At 38.6% G+C, this 23,610-nt stretch overlaps 1 protein-coding gene across 2 annotated transcripts in view; it reads right to left on the reverse strand.

The window, feature by feature from the left end:
* Positions 1 to 403: 403 nt before the first annotated feature.
* Positions 404 to 23,610, reverse strand: part of CHKA (choline kinase alpha) — a 23,951-nt gene continuing 744 nt past the window's right edge. Inside the window, exons 1-12 of one of the 2 annotated variants that reach the window (XM_026059110.1) lie at positions 19,765 to 19,834; positions 18,940 to 19,051; positions 11,787 to 11,840; positions 7,401 to 7,514; positions 6,695 to 6,828; positions 6,298 to 6,402; positions 5,873 to 5,931; positions 4,587 to 4,674; positions 3,543 to 3,651; positions 2,954 to 3,060; positions 2,578 to 2,659; positions 404 to 1,830 (exon numbers count right to left, since the gene is read on the reverse strand). In XM_026059110.1, the coding sequence (XP_025914895.1) occupies positions 1,771 to 1,830; positions 2,578 to 2,659; positions 2,954 to 3,060; positions 3,543 to 3,651; positions 4,587 to 4,674; positions 5,873 to 5,931; positions 6,298 to 6,402; positions 6,695 to 6,828; positions 7,401 to 7,514; positions 11,787 to 11,840; positions 18,940 to 19,051; positions 19,765 to 19,775 (1,035 nt within the window). In that variant the 5' untranslated portion in view covers positions 19,776 to 19,834 and the 3' untranslated portion in view covers positions 404 to 1,770. Of the gene's footprint in view, positions 1,831 to 2,577; positions 2,660 to 2,953; positions 3,061 to 3,542; positions 3,652 to 4,586; positions 4,675 to 5,872; positions 5,932 to 6,297; positions 6,403 to 6,694; positions 6,829 to 7,400; positions 7,515 to 11,786; positions 11,841 to 18,939; positions 19,052 to 19,764; positions 19,835 to 23,610 lie in introns of those variants that run through there. The other variant, XM_026059109.1, reaches the window with a different exon arrangement.

Below are 23,610 nucleotides of genomic sequence, written 5' to 3' on the forward strand. Positions count from 1 at the left end.
GATACATCACCTGGATATTTAGATGGCAAATGCTTTATGTGATGTGCCAGTAAAACTCAGTATATACTGGTAGCCTTTACCTTTGCTTTTAGGGTAGTTAACAGGATGTAGATACAGTCAAGTGCTTAAACCTAAACCCTTGTTAGCACTAAAATACTTCAGTCTATCTTTCATCGCTTGCTTTAACTGCCTTTTTGCATCATGCTTTCTATTAGCATTCAGTTATACAATAAATGCTAAAGATACATTTAAATAGAAGGGATGTCCCATGGCACAGAGCCTAAGTTGAATTCAGGCTGCCTTTGAAGGTAAGAAAAAGTATTTCCAGCACAGATTAAGGCCAGAAACAGCATCAGTTTTATCCTTCAGTTACAATGAAGACTTAAGAATATCAACTATAATGTTTAAGTGCTTTATATTTATTATAAAGTATTAAGAATTGAGTGTAGGCAAAATGATTCTCTAGACTAGAGAATAAAATGACAGCTTTTACAAGTTATGCTATACAGTACATGAAATGCTGCACGTTAACTGATTGAAACAGTATTTGCTATACAAGTGAAAAGGGGTAGACTTAAAAGTTTATTATTTATAATACAGTGTGTTAGAAAGCACAAACAAAACATTCAAAATAAACAAGTTCCCAAAAATCTAAAGAAATCTTTAGATGACATGTACACAGATTATACTCAAGTTTCAATATACATGTTATTGTTCCCCACAAGACACTCCACTTTACTGGATTGCTGGAACATGAAGGTGGGAGGTACGAGGAAAGCACCCCCCAAGCCACTTAAGCATTAGTTGGACAGAACAGCAATTTCCTGAAGTGTTCTCCGCAGTCTTTGGCTCTACTATTCCTTACAGCCATATACTGTGGCAACACAAGTCAAGAAGAGAGATGGGCTCCAATTACAAGTATTGTCAATGCCAATCCAGTTATGGGGGGAGCAGCTAGAGCAATTCAAGGCACTCTTCCTAGTGCTGCCAGCCCACAGATCCCCCTGTGCAGGACACAGCATAGTAAGAGTCAGTCAGGCTGGGCAATAAAGCATGTTCTCGGTGAAGGATGCGGAATGAACAGTTCAAGACAAACCCTTTCGGGATGTCCAAAGTTCATTCATACTTCACCTTACAGGCACGCCAGCATAAGAGACACATTCATGTATTTGCAGATAACACTTTAAAGCATGCCGCTTCAACGTGTTTAGTTGCTTTACGGTTAAAGTGGTGTGGTAACATATCAGCAGCTTTTTGAAGATAGTGTTCACGGAGCATGTTGAACCTAACCTCACAGTAAGATTTTAAGCCTACTTCACAGTTTAACAGTTGTCTCCCCTACAGTTGCTTTTCTCCTTCTCATTAAGAGGCAGTGTCTACAATGTATCATCTTTTACAACTGTTCTGCTTACAACATTTGCCATTATGTCAAACCCCAGAAAAATGTACTCACAGTAACACTGTTTCCTCTGATGCATGTGGTATTGACACTTAATTGTAAGCTTCTCCCATAATATAAAATACCTTCTAGATTAAAAGGATTTAAAGATATTGCACTGTTGTATTTTACTTTTGCCTCCCAATCTCATTCCAAATATTTATGAAACTGTAAACAAATCATTTTTATACAGTCTTCAGTATTGTACACCTGCCTTCCAAGGAACTGGAAGGCAGTGACACCTTCGTTACAGATACAGTAGCCTAAGCACAGTGAAAGTTCTGTCCAGCTGCCCTCTTCGTACAGTAACCAACAGGCCACTCCTCCTACATTCACACCTTCAGCTTCCTCTTCTGATCAAAGTACGCATCAAATCTGGACAATGCATATTCCTAGAGAAATAAGGAATGTTATGAAGTACTTCAATACATCTGTAACTGTAAATACATCTGAGTGTTTTCTCTTTTGGGATGGGGAAGCATAATAAAGGTATTAATTGTGCTACCTTCCCAATCCATCTTCTTGGTGAGTTAAATTAGCTCTTTATTTGGGAAAGATAATCTCTCCAGAGAGATTTTTGCCTCTACAATTTCCTAAAGTCTTCTATTTCAACACTAGAGCTGCTGCCAGAGTGTTAGAGAAAGACTCTTAACTAAAAGGTCAGGCTTTCACTAAAAAAAGGTAGCTTCCGCAACGTTTCCTGCAGGACATCCAGTGTACCTGAAAGTAATAACTTTGCAGTATACTCTGTCTTGATAAGAGTCTTAATACTTTTGCAGTATCAAGAGTTAAGCTGATCTATTTGAAAAGGTCAACAAGCTACCTAGAGTAGATGTCTTGCTGCACACTGGATATCAACATGGGATACGTGCACTTTGACTATTCACTTCCCAATTTTGCACTTACTGCATGTGCTAGCTTCCCGCTTGCACAGGACCCAACTGCAAAAGGATCGCTTCAGTGCAAGGCAGTCATTCCACCGCAAGGTCTGACACATAAGGCTACTCTTGCCATATAACAAAAGGGGAGAATTTTTGAAATCTTTAGGCAGCTATTTCACTTTTTCCGATAAAGTGCTACAGGTCATTTATGATTGTACGCATTTTTAATTAAATGAAACTATATGTTTAAAAACATACCAGGTAACCAAACTCAATGGATGAGATCTTTGCTTGTATAATAGACCACAGACCCCAGAAGAAGTGCGACGCAAGGGCAAACCTGAAAATTACAAAGCAACGTATGACGTTATGGAAGTAATTCCATACAATAATTACATTAGCTTCCCCACATTGTAATATTTTGTTCACTCCATTAGTAGTCTATACAACACATCTAGAGCTTGCAACTGGCAGGCTTCCTTTATCACATAGACATAGCTCAAGACCTCTCTTGGCTGGAATTTCTCTGCTCAGCGAAGTATACTAGGTATCACAATAAAAGTTTCAAGCATACAGCCGTTTTCAGAATATTGTTGGTTCGCACTGCCGTCAAAAGCTGTGGAAGGTAAGTTACCTGTTAACTTCTATCAACATTTCTTCTTCTAGTTTGGACTTCTCTTCATTGCTCAGATTTTGAAAGCCATCTTGGAATGCAGATAGGTAACTGGAGATAAAATGAAGCTAGAAAGCAAATGATGAAAAGAGATTACTTCTGAGCTCAAGACATGCTTGCCTCTTTCAGAACAAGGCACATCTTTTAATAAGTTGTCATTTATTTTATCCAAACATTGACAGTACTGGCGTTAGTTAAAGTTACTGGTGATTCTACTAATTACTTGGAAGCTCAGTTTAAGCCTTTTCTTTAATATTACAGCAACAAATGACATTTTGCTATTGCCAACTAATTTCACAGCTGCACTCATTCCAAAACTGTTGGACTGTTTTTTTGATAGATAGCTAGATGGCACAAAGTAAGTGTTCTATGCTGAATGGCTGTGATGAAGTTTGTAAGGTTTTTAAAAGCAGAGGTAATCAGGATAAGCAGCATTATATTCAATTAAGTTATGGAGCAACGGTTTTGGAGCAGAGTAGGTTCAAAATAAAAAGAACAGTTAAAATTTGAAGCTAGTGGATACAGGTATTAACTATTTCTACATGCCTACCTGTTGCTTCTTTGAAGGATACTTAAGAAAACTAGCTTTGAAGAATGGGTACTTCTCATATGTGTAATCATACATCCATTCACAGAAGTGATTTCCAATGTCGAATCCTCTGAAAAAAGATAAAGACTGAATTCCTCCATATTTGCGTACTAGCCATCTGTTCTTATTTAAGCAAGCCTAAAACCATCAGCTTTAATGACACAAGGCAACTTAGTAGAACCTACCGCACCTTCTGCTAGTAGAGGTAGAAAAGCTGTAGCTGGGCTGCCACTTTTCTAAATGCATTATTAAAGCAATTACTAAACTAAAATGAGCAGCCAACAATCAAAATTTCACCAGCTACATAAAAACACTGGACTTTGCTAAGTTTTAAATCAATGCAGGCAGAATACCCAAGTATGCTTTAATGCATCTCTAACCATGTATCAGCACTGTTACAAAGAGGTCACACTGATCAGTTTAATGCATCCCACTTCTAGATTATTGGGATTCAGGCTTCATTTATGTTTCAGCTATGACAATGTTTAATCATCTCAAAGACTCCGCATGTTTAGATCATACTTAAACACAGTTATTAGATGACTGAAGTTAAGAAGAACAGATAGCATTTTTGTTAACCATGTAGTGAGAAACCTAGGATTGCTGTTAATATCTGCGCACATGAGAACTGTTTGAAAGGACTGCACAAATAAGCGGGGAAGCAAAGATGCCCTACATACATGTATACACATGATCCACCATCCTCATCTCTACTAGAGAAAAATTGATGTGCAAACAGGAAGAGCCGTTTGTGCCTCAACAAGCCCTCCAGCCTGGAGGACCAGGGAGCCCCCGGTGCTTGGCCCTGCTGTCTCAGCTGGGTCTATGCCCACAGCCATCAGGAACAAAACAGTTTTGATTAGTTACATCCTGTTGCCCAGCACTAATAGAGCGGAACACAACTCATCAGAATAGACAAATAATCAGCAATCCAGCACTTGCTTTCACTGGGGCTTGTAGAAAGCAATATACCTTCCTGTTGAATGGAAGACTAAAATGATTTACCGGTAATTATAGCTGCTGTATTCAAAGTCAATAAGCATCAGCTTTTGTTTTTCTGAATCCTCTCTGCCCTCCAGAAGCAAGACATTACCTAAAAGAGGTTAAGATAATACAACATATTCAATAAAGTCACAGGAAGATTGCAGAAGAGCAATACTGCATTGTAAGAAACATTGTTCAGACATCCTAGTCGCCCCTTACATCCAAGCAGGAAAGCAATAGGAAAAGTGAGGTTGCAGTTGCCTTACACCATCTCACTGGAAGTTATGAGATACACAATGTAAACCTTCTGGAGCTGAAAGCGAGAATGCTTTCACCCCTGCACAGGTTGAAAGGTGAATTTGCTCTCCCAGGTGCCCTACTTTTCCACTGCTTGTGGCTTACAGCTAAATCAGGTGACACTGCCAGCCTTAGCAGCCCTTGCTGAGCTGTTTTTCCACTGCCTGAGATTTGAATTATGCAGCACCTCCTGTACCTGCGCAGCACCACCACTGGTCATACAACAACGGGAATGACAACCGCTCTTTAACAGCTTGAAAGCCAAGGACTGGCCGCTTTGCTATTTCAATGCGCCGCTCAACAGCGGCTCAGCTCCTCAGCCTGAGCTAACAAGGTCAGGCCCCCGACAACAGGAGAGCCCTGCACATGGTGCATCCTCCCAGCTCAGCTTACCCTCCACACAGTGAAAGGGAGCATAAACAGAGCCAAACTACAACAAACCACCGCTTTGAGCCCTGCCTACTACTTATTTCATTGGAGAACTGGCTCAGAATAAATGCTGTTCCCTCCATGACTTCCAGGGAATGAATACTGAAAAGGGTGAATAAAGCTTCCCTGATGCTTCTTGCTAGTGCAAGTTGAGAACTGCTGAGCCCGACTCCTAGTCTCCATTTTTGCCATTAACTGTACTGTTTCAGTATTTTTTTTTTTTTTTTCCAAGGCTAAAGTCCATCCTATGCTCACATATGTGGCAGAAAGCTAAGGGTATGATCCAATAGGAAACACCCAAGGCTCCCTTCATCAGCTGACCTGCACTAACAGAGCCTGTGTGCATGTTTAGCTTAATCCAGTTATGATACAACACACGCTCTTCATTTGCCCGGAGGGCTGCCGAAGCCAATGCATTTTGCTTCGCAGCTGTTGCACGCTGGGAGCACACAGGCAGTTATTTCAGGTCAGCTGCCAGGGCAGTACCTTGATTATGTGATTGCCTGTCAGAAAGCGAACAAGTGATCAGAAAAGGCTTAAAATTGCTCACTGAGCAAGGCACTGAAATATTAGCAGCTTACCTTCTTGACAGTCATTGTGGCAAAATACAACTGGCGATGAAGTAGCTTCAAGCATAGCTCTAGAAAACAGCAATATAATCTCTAGTAAGTGACAAAAATCGCTACGTTCAGTTCAACTTCCAGGTAAAACATGGATTTTGTTGGAAGAATTTGAAGTGCTATTCAGTTCTAGCAAAACTGTGTTCTCAGTTATGAACACAAGATCAGGACACAGAATTTGGATTTCACTGAGCAGCAAGTCAACTGACTGTATCCATTTGTAGTCAGTATAATGAGATAGGCTCAGGGTGGTTACAGAACCCCCCAAAATCTCCAGTCTAAAGTAAAATGCATACGGGGTATTATACTGTACAGTGTTTTTAAATACACAAATTCATACCGAAACCGTGCAAATTGGAAGACAGTGGTAGACAAAACAGACCTACCTTAGATTTTTCATTTCCTGGGGCAGATTGTAACTGAGGAGTTTGTTCAGTTTTCTAGTTCTGGATTCCTTGGAAAATTTAATCCTCAGCACTTGATTTAGGTATCTGTTAAAAACAAAGGCCATCATACAACATTTATGGCCATAAGTACATTAGTCTTTCCATACCAAGATACCAATAACACTAAAATGAAGAAAGCTTAAGCAAGAATGGCAAAAATGCATTTTGTTTTTCAAGGCAAATTTCAAGGTCATCAAGTAACTGGAAACAGTTTTTGGGTGCAGTGAAAGCAGACTGTACTCTCAGCCGTTCTCCTGATGAATGATTTGCTTATCAAGGTTACAACAGGTCACCTCTTTCCATACTTCAGAGCAAAGAAAAGTATTGCATAACTTACTTCTCCATTGTTCCAAAAAGCCACTTAGGTTCTTTATTAAATGGCATTTTCATGCCATGAAATCTAGCCATCTTCTCAGCTATTTCAGCAGATATGTCAGGTAAACTGAGTTCTTCAGTACTTAATTTTCTGCTCTGTAACAAAATAGAGTATTCTTAAGAGACAGCTAATTGAGAAATATGAATACTAGCATGAAATAATACTCGAGCAGTAAGTTGTCATGACCTTACAAACCTTTGGTTTTGGAAAAGCTGGCTTCTCTAGCCCAGCTCTACTTATGACTCTTGGTCAATTCTATTCTATATCAAGGCCTGAGGAATTATCATATCCCACACTAAGAATATCCTCAAAGCAGATTGAGTACAAGTGTTCAAGAATATCAAAAGCATTTGCTCTTGTCACTGTTAATGGAAAGTGTTACTCTAGAGCTTCCCATGCTGTGTTTGGTATCTAACAGGCTTTTTATCTTCATTTATTAGTCTGTCCTACAGCTAGAGCTTTTAGAAATCTCCCTGGCATGAGTTTTAATTGGGGTCTCCAACACCCACTGTAACTGTATCAAATTACAGCTAGCAGTTACTACAGGCTGCCAAATATGTCATTCCCACATCCCTGCTTTTCTGGGCAGTCCAGAGACCGTCTCGTCATGATCAATTAAAGCATTCTACTTTGTGAAGCAGTAGCTGTAATCACGAGCAGGACTTACGGGAATGAACTCCTCCAGTCGCCCCTGTGGAAAGATTCCATACAGCTTTGGGCCAAGAGCTCTCTCTGCAAGAATGGCAAACATAACACTTTCCAGAACCATGGCTTCTGCCCCCTACAAAGAAAATTAAAGCATTAACTGGGGCTTGCACAGAAATCATGTTAAGTATCCCCAAGAGCTGAACTGTCTCAAAGTGAGAAAGTTAAGGGTTTAGATTTAAAAAAGACTCAGCCTTTTATTAACCAAACATTCTTGACTACTAACAATTTGTAGTTAGCATGGGAGCAATACAAATATTGAGCTTTGCAGTCTAAAACTGGGGGAGGAAATCTGTATGACTTCCGATATTGTTGCTAGGGCCAGCTGAAAGGAAGACTGCAAAGACAAACAAACAAAAAAACCCCATAACAAGCTACCCTCTCTTCCCTAACCTGTGGAAACTCTGCAGATTTTTTTCTAAAGCAGTTTATCCTAATGAAGTATAGCTCAGACACTACAAATATTCTGCTTAGCTACCTTCACACACTTTGGAACAGGACATTTCAGCTATGCAACTGAACAAAGTGAGTGACTGAACTAATCAGGTTTTTGTTCAGAGGAATTAGGATTTGTTTCAGTTAAGGACATTTTAGATCTTCCCTCTTTTTTGAGGGGGGAGAATAATTAACAGACTATTACCCTTAGGAATAAAAATAAACTCCTGCTAAGAAGGTGTGTCTGAGTAAATGTTCCTCCTTTCCCACCTGCAAACACACCACAAGCTTTAAGAAGTTGTTTTAAAATTTTCTTTACATCAGTGAATTCAGTCCATCCCAATCACTTGGCAGCTAGCCTTTTCTCTTTTAAAAAAACATGAATGATTTGAAATTAACTGCAACAATACAAAACATGTCTCATATACAGTTAAAGTTACTGAAGTGTAGCTTTCCTCATGAGTAAGATCAGCTTTATGTAAACAGAGGAGCAACAGTACAAAGATACTGCTACATCTAGCAAATATGTCAACAGCAATCCAGATGCACTTAAATCCCAGAGATTTACTAAGGGGGTAACTCTGCCCACGTCTGTACAACTCATTTCAAAAGAGCCTGACCCATGACATTTACAAGTGTAAAAAATGAGCATAGAATGAAGAACGAAAGCCGTTCTCAGGTATTTTGGATTCAAAGCCTTTTGCTTTACTCAGTGCAGTCACAGAGAGCAGATAACCCTTCATACAAATTCTACTCCTGAGCCAGCTTTGGGCAGTACCCTTGCTAGATTTTTAAGTTACTGCCCTGCACCTTGCTATTCTGGCATCTCCTTGGCCATGCCCTCATCACCACCGATGATCTGAACTTTTCAAAGCCTAATGCCAACCAGCAAAAAATCAAATTCGATACAAGTTGTTGAATGTCTCTTCCATGATTCACAGATACTAAACTTAGCCTGTTCCACGTACAAAAATCTGGTTACAGCAATTTTGCTGGCTGTGTCCATTCAGAGGTCAATTCCTCATTTTCACATCTGAGTAATAATACAACTCTTGATACTTGGATAACAGCGATAAAGACCATACAAGTACCAAAAAAGGAACAGAATCCTACACAAGAACAAATTATTCCATTATCCTTCATCTCTGAAAATATTCTATTAATTCCTACTGATGTGGTCCATTTTCTTCAGAATAGGAGAAAATTTGTTTTTCCTCATTTAGCCCTTCTAAGTATTCCTTGGACAGACAGCTTGATAACTTTATCCTAAGTTAAAAGAAAAGTCAGAATCCATTAACAAGAATAAGGTTCAGAAAAAATTATGACCATAGTTTTCTCTAGTCCTTTGCTTACAGATGAAAACTTATTAACTCATGCTTTATTAGTAGAGATATTAGAGTAGACACAATCAACATTAAGAACATTAAAGCAGTCCATAACCACAAGCTTGCAAGTTTGTCAACTTCTGTTTCAGCAACATTAACAAGGATAGCTGCATCTCTCCTTGGGAGAGATCTGCCTCAAGTGAAAAGTACAGGCTGTCCAAAAGCAGCAGAACGATAAGAATATTCAAGTTTAAAGAGTCAGACCCAGAGCATTCAGAAGGCAAAAAAGCTTAACACAGAGCACCAAAAGGACCCCCTGTACTGTAACAGATTAGTCCACTTGAGAACAAGCCCAAGGAGAGCTCTGGAATAACACTAACCTTGACATCTCAGATGCCAAAGTTTCTGCTTCACAACAGTATCTGATGAACCTTTATCAAGTCTCCATTTCATACCCCTACTGCTAAGTGTAGGTGGGGAAATAAGGTATTAACGGTTAGGATTTTCTCATGTCATTTATCAAACATGAGTAAAAGCACTGCTATCAACATTGAGTAAAATGTACTTTGTCTCCTCCCAGATCACAGCCACAGAGACACTTAAATCCAGACATTTAACTCTTCAGTTAAAAGTTCATCTACAGTCTGATGACTTTTTTTTTTTTAAAAGGACCATGCACAGCTAATTACATATCTCAGTGCCTTCAAATATTCTGAATATATTTACACTGCCAAGTCAACAGTCTTAGTTTAAGCTCTGAAGCTCTTTTAACTTTAAGCTCTATTTTAGACTAACAGATATAAATGCGAGCACTTGTACTTAATGCAAGCTTTTGGAGAGAATACGACCGACCACTCACTTTTAAATGAATACTTCATCCCAAATGTTGCATTTCAAACTTACTAATTATAAACAGCCTTTACACGACTCTTCTAGTATGCTACTCCAATTCAGGCAAGGACAGATCAAAAGCCTTTAATACTTCAGCTAGAACTGAAGTTTTTGCTCTATTCTTTCTTTAACAAAAAACACTACAAAACACATGAAAGTAATATTTTGAGAAAAATCACCAGCTATAGTGGTCCCTACGTAAGATTTTTATAACCCTCTTTAAAAGGCCTTATGAGCTGACAGAAGACCATCCTGTCTCATCACAGCTGTACAACACCAGGCAGTACTGAATAGCTGCGGTGCTTTTGCCAGTAATCTATTATCTAGAGCATTTCTGGATTGCCCAGAGGTTATCCTTCTCCCCAAAGGATGCTATTAACCCCCCTGACCAAACCTTCCTAGAATTTTTACCCAGACTCAAGAAAGTTATCAAATCCACCGTGACAGGAATTCTTGTGTTCATTGATCCAGAAGTAGAAGCTCCAGCACTATGGGATTCACAGCAGAAAACAATCTACCAGCATTTATCAGAACTTAGAATCACTGTTTTCAGGCAAGAAACCAGGACAGTTCTGAAGTTCAAAGCCTCACTTCCTGTACTGCAAGACTTCTGAGTTGCTGGCACCGGGGTGGGGTTTGTTTGGGTTATGTTTTCTTTCATAGCTTCAGAAATTTTTTTGTTTTTAACTAAAAGATCCAGTAAAAAAGCCACCTCCATTCTTAATCTCTGAACAAAACCTAACAATCAAACCAGAACATTTTTCAGTTCGGTCTCAGTTCAACTGACTGAAGTTGTTCCAGTAAACTTGAAAGTTCAACAAAACTTCAAAAGCAGCAATTCAGCAACCAAAAAAACCAGTTTAAGCTCAGTTCAACTCCGGGGGGACACACTCACAAAAAAACCCACCCACTTGAACTGAGGAGTTTCAGATGGCATGCTCAGAGGGCAGGAAATATGAGGGGGAAAAAGCAGCACTTATCAAACTGGAGTAAAATGTACTTTGTCACCTCTCAGATCATAGCCAAAACTATTACAGAATTGAAAAATGATAGTGCATACAAGCAAAGCATCTGGCTAACATGCTGCAGCAGTACTCCTTACTTAGGAGAAAAATTGCCAGGTTAAAAATCTGAACTATCAAATTTTGTTTGGATGACGTTTTACGTTAAATTACACTAAACTAGACATTATGCTGGGTGAGCAGAAATGGTTCCAAATGCAAGAATTTTAAGATTTGCAGAGCATGGCTGATCCAAGCACTATGCTAATCAAAAACATGTTCAAAAGGAAAGTCTTTCCAGCTCCAAATACTTCATCCTGAAGAATCAAGTGATATAATATAAAATAGGCATTAGATAAAGCAGAGTATGGACCCCCCTTGACTACAGAAAGAAGCCTAGCATCAAGAAAAGCAGTAGTAATATCAGTGTTAGGACTGGTAAGAAACCGTTAGGGCAGCCTTGGCAGGGGAGGGGTTCCTGTTAACTTGGATGCTTAAGTCTTCCCAAGGCGCACACACATACCCATATAGCTATGTTACTCCTATGAACAAATAGACTTCTTTTCCCCATTACTCCTTACGGATTCTAAAAATGCAGCCCAGACACCAGGCTGAGTAACGACTAGTTTAGAACAAGCAGGACCACCACATTTCTATTTGCAAAATTCTGTAAGACAAGCAAATTCAGTTACTTACTTGCAAGTCATTTTCCTTCTGAGATTGTACAGACCCTCCTTTATTACAGGACCTCTATGAATGAGAAAAAGCAAACACAGTGAGAAGATGAAATTTAACATGATTAATTTGCAACCACCAGAACAAGGGGAGTAGAAGTGCCAGCTATAATTAACTAGATGACTCAACATTCTCTTGATCTGTGACAGCTACAACGCTAGTATCCATCTGACCTCTGACCACAACACTATTTCACTGATTCCAAAACCTTTCAAAAGGATGTGCCACTGAGTCCAAGCCACTCCTATAAATAGCCCGGAAGCTGGGTTTCAGTTTTTCTTATTGTTTCCTGTTATTTCAAAACAGGATTTCAATTTATTGCAAGTTTAGAGGAACATTTTTCATTATCAGAACATTAAGTCCCTCTGCATGACATCTGGGAAGATACTCTTCCTGCAGCTAAAGCACTTTAGAGATTACAGACTAACTTTAGAAGGACTATTAGTAGAGTTGCATTTTGAAGCTTGCAAAGCACTTGCTCTTCCTATTACCTCATTTTTCCAAAATTCTATAAGCTTTTTGTGAACAGATTTTCATCACGTGTAATATGCTGTCTAGGCCATTTGTACATATACCACTAGCTGTGCAAATCCAAGTTTTCCTTCAAATGAATTACCCACGTAAACTAGAGATGTCTTGTTAAGAACTGCGCTCTACAAGCAAAACTAACCCATCCCATGCGTAACGTATCGCGCTAGGATTGCTAACGGTCATTATAAAGCGGTTTCAGAGTATTAAGCCACACCCTCAGCAACTGAACCCTCAATGGCACATACTTTTAATAGAGCTACACATTTAAAATTCAAGATGCAATAAAAACCTTGTCCTTTAAAGGGTCTGAAGGTAAGGAGGAGAGAAAGCAAGTATCTGCTTAGTGACAGTTTGTGGCTGCTATTTATGTTGCAATTCCACCGTTGGCTGTTTAAACCAGGCAAGGTTTAGAGGCCCATAAAGGTAGCCTGCATCTCCACCTTCTAAATAAAAGCATTTGATTCATAGAACCACGTGCAGACCTTTCTGTTCCAAAGCTCTAACATGTCCAAAACAAGGGTGGAAGTATGAACTTAACAATACAATTAAGCAACACGAGCTGCCTTAAGTACCATACAACAAGCTAATGATTTACACAAGCTATGCAGTTACAGTATTTCAGAAGCTATAGAAGAAGTATAGTTAACATGAATCGATGGTCTTTCAGCAAGTACTTCCCATTCCACTAGGATAGTAAGTTTAAAACAAGACAATATGAGAACTACTATTAGTTTTTATTCCTTTCAAGGAAATTAATAAAGTCAAAATACATCCACTAAGGCTAAATGTGCAACTACACAATAATATTTAAGTCATTTACAGAGGGCTTCTCTGAACAAGCATGTCCTACATCAATACCACTGTTGCATCTTACTGATTTTTCTTGAACAGTCAGAAAGTTACTCACCATCCAGGAGTCTTTCCTGATTAATGGTGCTCTCAGAATGGTTCAGTTCATCAGAAGGTAAGCGGATTAGGCTTTTCCCTAGAACCTGAACTGGCTTCCACTTTCCAAAAGTCATACTGTATAAAGAGGCTAGCCAGTTCTTTGAGTACACCTCAAATCAGCGTTGGAGATATCTTTATGGCATCTACTGTGCCATTAGAAAGAGACAGTTAGGGATGTGTACTGCAGAGTCATCAGAAAAGCAGACTTCTGCAGCATCCCTTCCTCTTTTCTGTTCCCTCAGCACAGAACATCAGTGTCAAGAGGAGAATGAACACAAAGTAATTTGTAAATAACTCGCAAATATGAATGGGAGCTTGGAGAGGATCAGTCTTCACAAGTGGCCATACACTCAGCCTAGAATTAGGTAAGTCTCCAGTAAGTGTGGTCAAGGAGAATATGAAGTAAGCAGGATGCAATTTTAAGTAATAGGAGTTTAAAAGTACAGATGTTAAAGTACTGATTTGATTATTTTCTGACAACGCAATCACCTATGAGAACAGTGGTTCAAAATGAAACATCTCATACCATGAGGTAGTTGATATACACATTTAGTTCACAAGCTGTTGTCCAAAAGAATGAAAAACTCAGTATCCTATAGACTGAAGTGAGCTATTGGAGTTTAAGTCCAATTTTGGGAGCTATTTCCTTCAACACCAGCGAATAACTTTTAATTACCCCAATAAGAGAACAATCGAAAACCTCCTGGATGTTCTTATCAGTCCCTCTCTGCATGGAAATATTAACTAGAAAGGACATGTGCTCTGCATCTTTGAGCATAAGCTATCGCTTTGTTTTTGTTTGTAGCATTATCGTTTCAGTGCTTTTGTTATTGTGGGAAGGTTTATTTTCAAAGCAGATTAAGAAAACTTACTAAAATTTTAGGCAAGAGGCATCACTGAGGACAGCTAGTATAGCTGATACACTGATCACTTAAAATTCATTTTAAGGCACTGTGTTTCAGGTATGAGATCAAAGTCCTAGAACTGAAAGACCTTCCACATTATCTGATCTGTCACCAAAAGATGACTAGTGTTTACACTAGCCAGATATGGCAGTTTGACAAGGCCCAACCAAGTTACTCATCATTCTCTCCCTAAGGCCCCAAATTTATTTCTCTTGTAGCTGGAAGATGAACTCTATACCACAAAACCCCAAATGAAGCTTGACAGCAGATTTTGTAAAAGGGAAGGAGGAATTTGCAATTTTTTCCAAAGTAACCATTAGCTCTGTCTGTACATTTAAATCCTGCATTATAAGTCTGTTTTCCTGAGTTTAGTCAGTAATTTTCAAATGGATCTGAAACAGAGTACTGCAGTATTTTCAAATCCCAAGGAATTATAACACTACAAGGAACTGCTTGAGAAGTTACGGAAGTAATCCATATGGTCAAATTTTTTCTTAACTCTAGAAGCTGTTGGAAGACGCTGATCTGAACTGCTAGGTATGGGAAAGCCAATAATTATAACTCAGCAAGGATTTTCTTTCTGCTACTGAGAACTTGCCTTAGAGCATTGATCTATGCCAGACCTAAAGGAACTGAGACTAGTTTACTGAAGCCCTAGGATCTAGCATAAAGAAGAATTTCCAGTGCGAGTCCTACAAAAGCCACAAGGACATCTCTAATCCTCTTCACTTCAAGTTACCATTCTCTTATGAGGGAGCAGAGGAAAGGAAGGGGCAATATTTTGATATTTTATTATTGCTCTAAACATTCAGATGCACAGACAGTAGCTGGTGCTACTTAAGCCTTATTTTTAAACAATGAAATCCAGTACTAAAGAAAATGAAAGCTGTAGAGAATGCTCCAACTTCAGAGATCTCATACTATACCGTGAATCGTGTCTGTCACCTGGAAACCAGAGTGCTCTAGGCACGATCGCATGGGCAAGCCTGCAGCAGAGAACACATGCATATACAACTAAAGTGGTACATTACCCCCAGAACACCCTTAACTCCACCCAACACAAATATATCCCCGTAAGAGGTGCTTGGTTTCTTTCAAGCCGTCTGCCAGTGCCAGGGATTTGTAGTTACTCCATGCTACAAACAAACATGGACACCAACAATCACAGAAGACGTTGATAATTACAGTAACAACAGCAGTCTGCATTTTATTTAGTTACAAAAAATAAAAGGCAGCAAGGCAGGTATGGGAAAAAAAAAATTTTACCACAGAACTGTGGCAACCATTTATAATTATTTGTGTCTGCTCACATGGAAACTGAGACACCAGAGGGGAATATTAGATATACTGGTTTGTTTTTCCTCATTTATAAGCAAGAATTTGTTTTGGCTGTTGCAAAGTAACAGAGCCCCAAGTGAAGCAGAGTTCAAGGTTCTTTTGACATGTGTAAAAGAATGGGAATCAATCCCCAAGTTACCTTTTGATAGGTGAACTTCAAATAAATTCATCTTTTTTTTGGATAGATGCTAGCATATGTTGAAATCCTATTGGCATTTCTAACATGTGAGAAGTTTTAGTTATTCTGAATTTAAGTAGAAACACTAGTGATCTGAGTATGAAATCCAATCTTAAAGCCCAAAGATTAAATGGCATATTGTTGGAGAAGCTTTTGTTTCAGTGGTTATAACACTGACATAGCCAACAATTAAAGACACTTTGTAATGAGGAAGTTTTACTTTTAATGCTCCCCTTTAAATTTAGTTACCAAACTGGAGCAAAAATGAGAGAAGCAGAGTAAGACATTTCCCTTTTTCCAACGTATGACATATCTGCATTGTGCCTCAAACATTTGAGTTTTAATGTGGTTAGTACTTTAACCTGTCACAAGCACAAATACTTGTCTTAAAAAAAAGTTCTGCTCAAGGATATACTCAAGAGAAGTCCTTGATTTTTAAACGTCCATGCCAGTGAGACCATTCATAATAATGGCCAAGACAGTTCAGTTCCTCTCCCCCCCAACTCCCCCCAAAACATTCATGCACACAAAAAATTGGCTTAAACATATCAGCTATGACAGAGGAAGGCACAAAGCCTTTCCTGCATGGCAGCTTTAGCCAACTGGCATGGTTTATACTGGATGAGTTTCATGTACTGACATTTGTGTCTTCCAAGATTCATAATAAGCAAACTGGGGTTATTTTCAAACTGCGAGAGTTCCTTTAAAAGGTGGCTCAAAGAAAATCACGGTGCCAGTATTATTCATTCTTAAGTTAATATCTGATATCTTTTTTTCCACTTCTGTTCTATTCAAAATTTGAACTTAAACTCGTCAGGTATGTCTGTTTCAATTTGGTGCAGGTCGCTATAGTATTTACAGTAAGGAATACAAGGAGCTGATATCACTTGTTTTGTGCTCCAATTTCAACAGAAAGTAAAATGGACAAGAGTTAAAACATGCTACAAAGGCTCAAACAAACAAGTGGTAACTACTAATACCCAGTGGCAGTTAAAAATAATTGAGAATAGAGTCTCTATTTTAGGATAAGGCCTCAAAATTCAAAAGTTACTTAAGCAGTGTCCCTTAATTTCTATAGGGCTTTAAAGTTAAGTGACATTACGGAAATGGACTAATTTGCTAATCTTTTAACAAGGATTCTGCTTGTGCCACCCAGAAATTCATCAGACTCCTAAGTGAGGTTTTCAAAATACCCCAATAAAAAAAACAGTTTGCTTATGTTTTAACTTGCATTTAAGATATAGGGGCTGGAAGAGACAAATGTTTGTTGACAGAAATTGTGAACCTCAATGCAATCTGAAAGTTTTACCTTGGGACTTTCTCTGCTTACTTAACCTTTAGTGAACTGCACCAACAAGAGCAGTCATTTCACTGCCACTATGGAAATAAAGGAAGTTAGACATCTCAAAAGATCCTTCAACACCAAGAGTAGAAAGGTTAGAAAGTTATGAACACACTTTCAATTTTAAAACCGAATTAGTTCTTTGATTTTAGAGCCCAAAATTTTATTGATTTCTTCAGTGAATAGGGGCACAGAAAAGGCAAGTTAAGAAAAACCCTGAGGGAAGGAGGGCAACTAAATTCTAGTCTACTTTTCCTTAAAAAAAAAAAAAAAAAAAAAATCAGGAAAAGACTACATTTCGTCACAACACTTGGGCAACAGAATTTCTAACACTACAGAAGTTTTACAGCCCATTTTTCTACTCAAGCCTTCTATGTATTATATCAACATTACAGTAAAGTCATTCATAATTATAAATAATTCTTATCAATCCCTAGGAATCATCTTGAAAACCAGTCGAGTTTCTCATCAACATTTTTTCCACTTTACTTTTGATTTCTCTTAAGCCAAAGGAAAGAGTATTTAAGCTTGAAATAATGAACTTCTACATGGCTGTCTTGTTTAAATGTTCAACTTTCCCAACACACATACAGTGAGGTAGCAAAGTGTTCCATGCTATTTCAAATCAGTGGACTCTTACATATTTCTGGTAAAGTTTGCTACCACGGGAAAGTTAATGTTGCTATTTATATAATAAAAGAACATTTTAAAGCCAGATAAGCAACAGTATCCAATGAAATTTTGAAAGTAAGTTTGGTCAAGGCAGCAGAAGCAGGAAGACTGGGCTGAAATTTCAAGAGCAGTCAATGTCCTGCAGATATTGGATCGGTTATTCAAAGCGACTGAGTACTGGCAAAATATCACAAATTAATGGACAATAAAACCAGACCCTCTAAGTCAAATAGAAACAATTGCCAACATCCAAATGTAATTTTATGAAGCTGTGATTTTTCATAAGGTTAAACACTGTTATGTTATGATGATTCATTGCAATACAGTCAAGGTCCAGCAGTGTAGGGCAAGAGAAGATCTGTTGTATAGTTGTACAGCAATAGCCCGTAAGCTTTGGAAGAGATCACCTTCACAAAATATTCTGAATATTAAAGCTTAGAATTTGAAACAGATTTGCCAACCGCTTCTCTTAAGGTTGGAGAAATTTCAATGCTATTTACATTTTACTGTTTTTTTACTGACCAAATAAAAGGAAAAGTAACATTGGAAGAGTGTTTAACAAACACATTGTTAAGATTCTATGCCAGCTACAAGGCATATCACACACTCGGGAAGACATGTTTTGGAATGAGATGGCTGTATGGTATTGGATGTTTGCACTTCATTTTAATCCAATACTGTAGATAATTTTTTCCAGAAAGTATTACACAAATATCCATGAGGTCTCTAATAAAATGCCTGAGCACTGTATGAAGTAAGTTTAACAAACGCTCCAACACTAATCTCAGAAGGATTCATAAGTGATACCAAGATTAAGATATTAAATGGTTTAATCTTGCATTCTTGCTAGTTATACCAGAGTCCTACATACTGTACAGAAGCAGATTTTAATAACTGTTCTGGAACACACAGTCCAAACTTAACACATAAACAAAACATTACTGATCAAATGGACAGCAAATGAGCCTTCAGCTGATACACGCCAGTCAGGATCTGTGTAGAAAGGAGTGTAAGTTCTAGACAACAACAAACTACAGAAAGAACTATCTTAACCTACAAGTCTACCCCACTACTGCTAAGACACATTCCCAAGTGAATAAAGCAGCACACACTTGCAGTGTGTCACAGATGAAGATCTCCAAACATATTTTGATTAAGCTACAGAAACCCTCCCACTCCCAAAGCACTCTACATACTCACCATCTGCAGGATTGCACCGTATAAGCGCAGGAGAACTTTTCGTGGTTCATCTGCAACTGTCTCAGTGGCATCAGGTAGTGAGCATTGAAACAACATGTTGCTGAGGCCACCTCTACGAAGAGAATGATAATGTTCTTCAGCTAATTTGGAAGAGCACGTTCTCTATATTAAAAATGCACCAATATATATTTCACATTCATTTATTGTGAATGACTAGTCTGCGCTAACATGAGAAACAGCACTTATTATAAGACTACCAATACCTCACAACATAAGGCTTCAACAACAAAAAATACTGAGTTGATAGCTTCATGCTTCTTAGTGATCCAGGTACAGCTCAAGCTATGACTAGATTGAAGTAACTAAGACAGATTTAGAATTCTGTTAACTTATGTATTTACAGGACTTCAGATCAAGACAGAACTGGCAGAAAACATTGACTACAGCAAATAATTTCTACTGAGGAAAAAGTGAGAGCAGATGCACCTGAGTAATATTTTTCTACCGCTAGCTCAGCAACAAACATCACACTTGTTTGATATCCCTTAAATGACCAAGGCAGATATCACTGACCAATGCAAATCTTGAAACTGTTTAGGAGGCAAAGTGGACATACTGGAATTTACTTTCAAATTCGGGAACAAAGTGGGCAGCGTATAAAATTGTTTCAGCTCCGCAGGTGGTGGGAAACAGATAACTAACAAACTTGACAAAGTCCCAACTAGAAAGTGATACTGGAGTCTTGTCAAATATACTTTGTTGCACACATAAGCAGGAAAACAGCAAAACATGCTTCACACCCTTGTGCAGTGAAACTGATCTTACCTAGCAAACATGCCATCTTAGACTCACCACCATAATCTTTCATATTCCATTTTGGACTGGAGCCCCTGTGCTAATGATTAAAAAGACATGAGTAACCTAACAAATTAAGGTAGAGATCCACTTGAAATTAAGAAATGCCTCAGAGCGCCACTGGCTATTAGACATAATAAAATTAAAGCGTACCCCAAGAGTGCTTTCACAGGATACATGTTCTCAAAATATTAAGCTCTACCATATCATATTTATTCCCATTCAGTTCTCATGTTATTCTATTTACTAAGCTCTTCATAAGCTTATTAAAGCTCCCCTTATTTGGCACTGGTACCTTTCATTCACAGTCCTATCAATATTACTGCTAAAAACCTAGAAAGATTTTTTTTTTCCCCCAAGCACTGTAAAAAAAAAAAAAACACCCAACTGCAAGACTAATTAGATCCATTAAAAGCTCAGTGAATAAGGGAGTGTCAAAGGTACAGGTAAAGCAAGACTGAATTTAGGCATTTCTATTGATTATACACAAGATGATAAAGCCCTAAGTTTGAATTAGGATCAGGTTTCACTGGGATGGCAGCTAGAAGGACTTGCTATTTAACCATAATACATATGCTACGGCATCATTAGTGAAAGTCATACTCACACTATCATTCTTAACTCATTTTGAGAGTAGAATTAAATTTTAAAATTAGAACAGTTTAAAGAAATTGATCGTGTATTTGGTAAGAATAAAATCACCATCAAAAATCTCATCAAGACGGACACAAACTAGGGAGTCTTGTGTTTCAGTTAAGGAATTATACATGTTAGCTTTCCATTTAATTACTGTTTTACTACTGTGTCCTGACAGGAGAAAGAGTGGCAGCATTTTAGTATTCTATAGGTTAACACACTAGATAGATACTAGATTAGAGAAACTAACTTCCTTAATTTCAAGTAGCTCCATTAAGAAAACAGTCCTCTCAACTCTACATTTTCTTTGCATCTTCTACAGTTCTTCTGCATCTTCATTGCTCTTGATACACTCATTATCAAAATTTCCTATTTCCCTCCTGCAGTATAGATTTTTTTCCCCTATTACTTCTCCTTCCTCCACTGTACGAAAAAAAGTACTGAAACCTGCTTCACTTGCAAAGCAGAAATGCAAATCAGCTCTGCTGAAAAACTTGTCCCTCACCATTAAAAATAGACACCTTTCAAAAAGATATAATCCAAATATAGTAGCTAGTAGTAAAGGGATGAGGTAGTATAGATTGAAAAGCTAAGAAATGTATCTGTAGCATGCTACTTTCTCAACTTATTGCAGTAACTCTAGAATTTAAATAGTAGTACCTCTGACATTGTCATTTCCTTCACAAAATATCTAGTCCTTCATAATGCCCAGAGCGCTGAAGTGTAGGTATTTGATATTACCATGTAGTGAGCTTTGATTCCAGGAAGCCGTGACAGATCCAAATAGCTAAAATGTAGTTCTTACTGCTAACCTGACACTCATCTCTGCTTTTTCAAGTAATTTTCTGGGTTTTTCTTACAAACCAATGGGAGAAGTAAAGACTTTCTGGAGGAAAAAGCTACCAAAAATTGGCTGACCTGCATTTATTTACTGGGAGACTCTACACAGAAAATACAGGTTGGCCTATGGATCCAGAGGCAATGATAGAGGAGGAATAATCAAGAAAACATAGCAAAACAGCAGCTGCACAATGAGCTCAAGAAAGCAGCCAGAAGAGAACCAGGTGGCTTGGCAGGCAGCCAAACAGTGATGTTAAGAGACAAGAGATATGAAGTAACTTTGAACCATGAAGGTGAACAGGTAGAAAAAACAGAACAGATGGAAAGGTTATCAAATGAAGAGCAAAAACAGACTATTCAGAGACAATCAGAACATTGGCTAGTTATACCAGCTACTTTTTTTTTTTTTTTTGGTGCTAAACTGTCTTAGTCTGACTTTTTTTCTTTTTTTTTTTTTTTTTTAAACATATACCTACTTTTCTAAGCCCTTGCTCTAGAGTTTGGTGAAAGCATGGATATGTAAAGAACAGTAGACCTAAGCACATTCAAATTCACTTTATAAAAAAATACCAGACTAGGAGCTAGTGAATCCTGTAAAAATAGTTTTGTTACTTAAACACACGCTCAGTCTGCGTACAGTGCATAAAAGCTCAGAAACCCTTCTCCCTGCCCCCACAAGCAGGAGTACCTCACTTCGGCTAAACTCCATTACACAGGAGTTTCACTAGAGTTTTATGCACTTAAGACTTTAAAAGAGTTATCTCTAATCAACGTAATTCATACAGAAAGCCAATAAAGACATTGATCTCCATAAAGGTCAATATACTCTGCAGCTTGTTAAGGGTCAAAGGAGCATATCTCATCCTTACACAGATAAAGCTATCAGTTAAAAATCAACTACTAAAAATTAAGGGCAAGCCCTTCCAAAGAGTCACTTATTTTCAAAGTTGTCCATAACTTTTCCAAAAGCAGGGCCACAGTAGTTTGACTTGCTTAAGTTTGTGTTCTGATTAGTTGTGAATCTATTTCTTTGCTCTCAAAAAAAAGTCTGGACCTCTTCATTCTATGATATTAAGTATCTAACAGCTGTTTGAACATGATTTGCACTAGTACAGAGAAAACAGCCATGCTGGCAAAGCAGAACCCAGGAGAACACATACTGAACATCTGATTTTTGTGAAATCAGAACCAGTAATTTCATGCTGTGTTCTCCTTTGGAGAAAGCAGTAGAGGTGAAGTTCTTTTGCAAAAAGAACAACTGTCAATCAGTAAGATGCAACACACTTCAGCCTATCCGCTCTTCCTCCCAGCCCAGAAACTATCAAGCCATTTTGAAGTGGTATCTCAAACAGAGGGAAAGTTTCCAAGAAATGCAGAAATAACTGTCCTAAAACCTAAGGCTTTAGGAAATAAGTCTCAAAGTCAGTGGCACACACTGGATGAAAATAAAATTAAGCAAGTTAGATTACAGAAATATTATCAAACTAGCCTACTCAACCTCTATCCCTTTATAAACTTATGATCCCTCTGAACAGCAGTAATTAAAAATAAAGAATAATTTGTGTTGGTTTCCAAGGAGTTAGTCGTTTTTAATTTTTTTTTATACATTTAGAAGTGAGCATGATTGTTTCCAATTATAGTTTTGTATATCACACAGAGCTTTGTCAAAAGTTTATGCCCTCTTTTAACATGACTAACTGGAGGTAGATTTGCATGGATTGCATGCACCAACAAAGCGATAGGCATTAGAGAAGCAGACCAAGAGCGACTCGCAGAGAAAGACGATTGCATCCCTTGAAACTGCGTGTGACTCTACATTTGAGCAGGTAGGATGATCGAGCACCAAGACCCTTCACAAGCAGCTTTTAAAAACGAAACCCTGACCTACCACTGGTCTAACTCAAATACAGGAGTGAGACAAAAAGAAGCAATTCTGCAAAGAAGCCAAGGATCCCAAACACATTACATACGGTTTCGAGAGCATCCCCACTTTATGCGTATCTGCTGCCAAAAATCCGTCTCCTGCAAGCTGTCAGCGTGCTGAGTCACAAGCACTTGTTACTATATATGCGAAAAGATGATTCACATCACGGAGACACCCCGGTTATCGGCTAACTTGTGAATTTCGGAACGGCCAAAAAAAAGACACCGCTCTCGAGGGTTTGGCAGGCAGCGTCAAGGCTCCCACCAGCTCCGCCGCTTTCACCGGCGGGACCGGGGCGGTGCGGGGAGGGGACACGGACCCTCCCCCGGCCCGGGGTCGCGGCGCCGCCGTAGCGCTGCGGCACCGGCCGCCTCACGCCGGGTTTGCCGCAGCGAGCCCCGGGCGCAGCCGGCTGC

Source organism: Apteryx rowi, unplaced genomic scaffold (genome assembly GCF_003343035.1).
Source record: "Apteryx rowi isolate R43461 unplaced genomic scaffold, aptRow1 scaffold_152, whole genome shotgun sequence".
In the NCBI taxonomy this organism is placed as follows: Eukaryota; Metazoa; Chordata; class Aves; order Apterygiformes; family Apterygidae; genus Apteryx; species Apteryx rowi.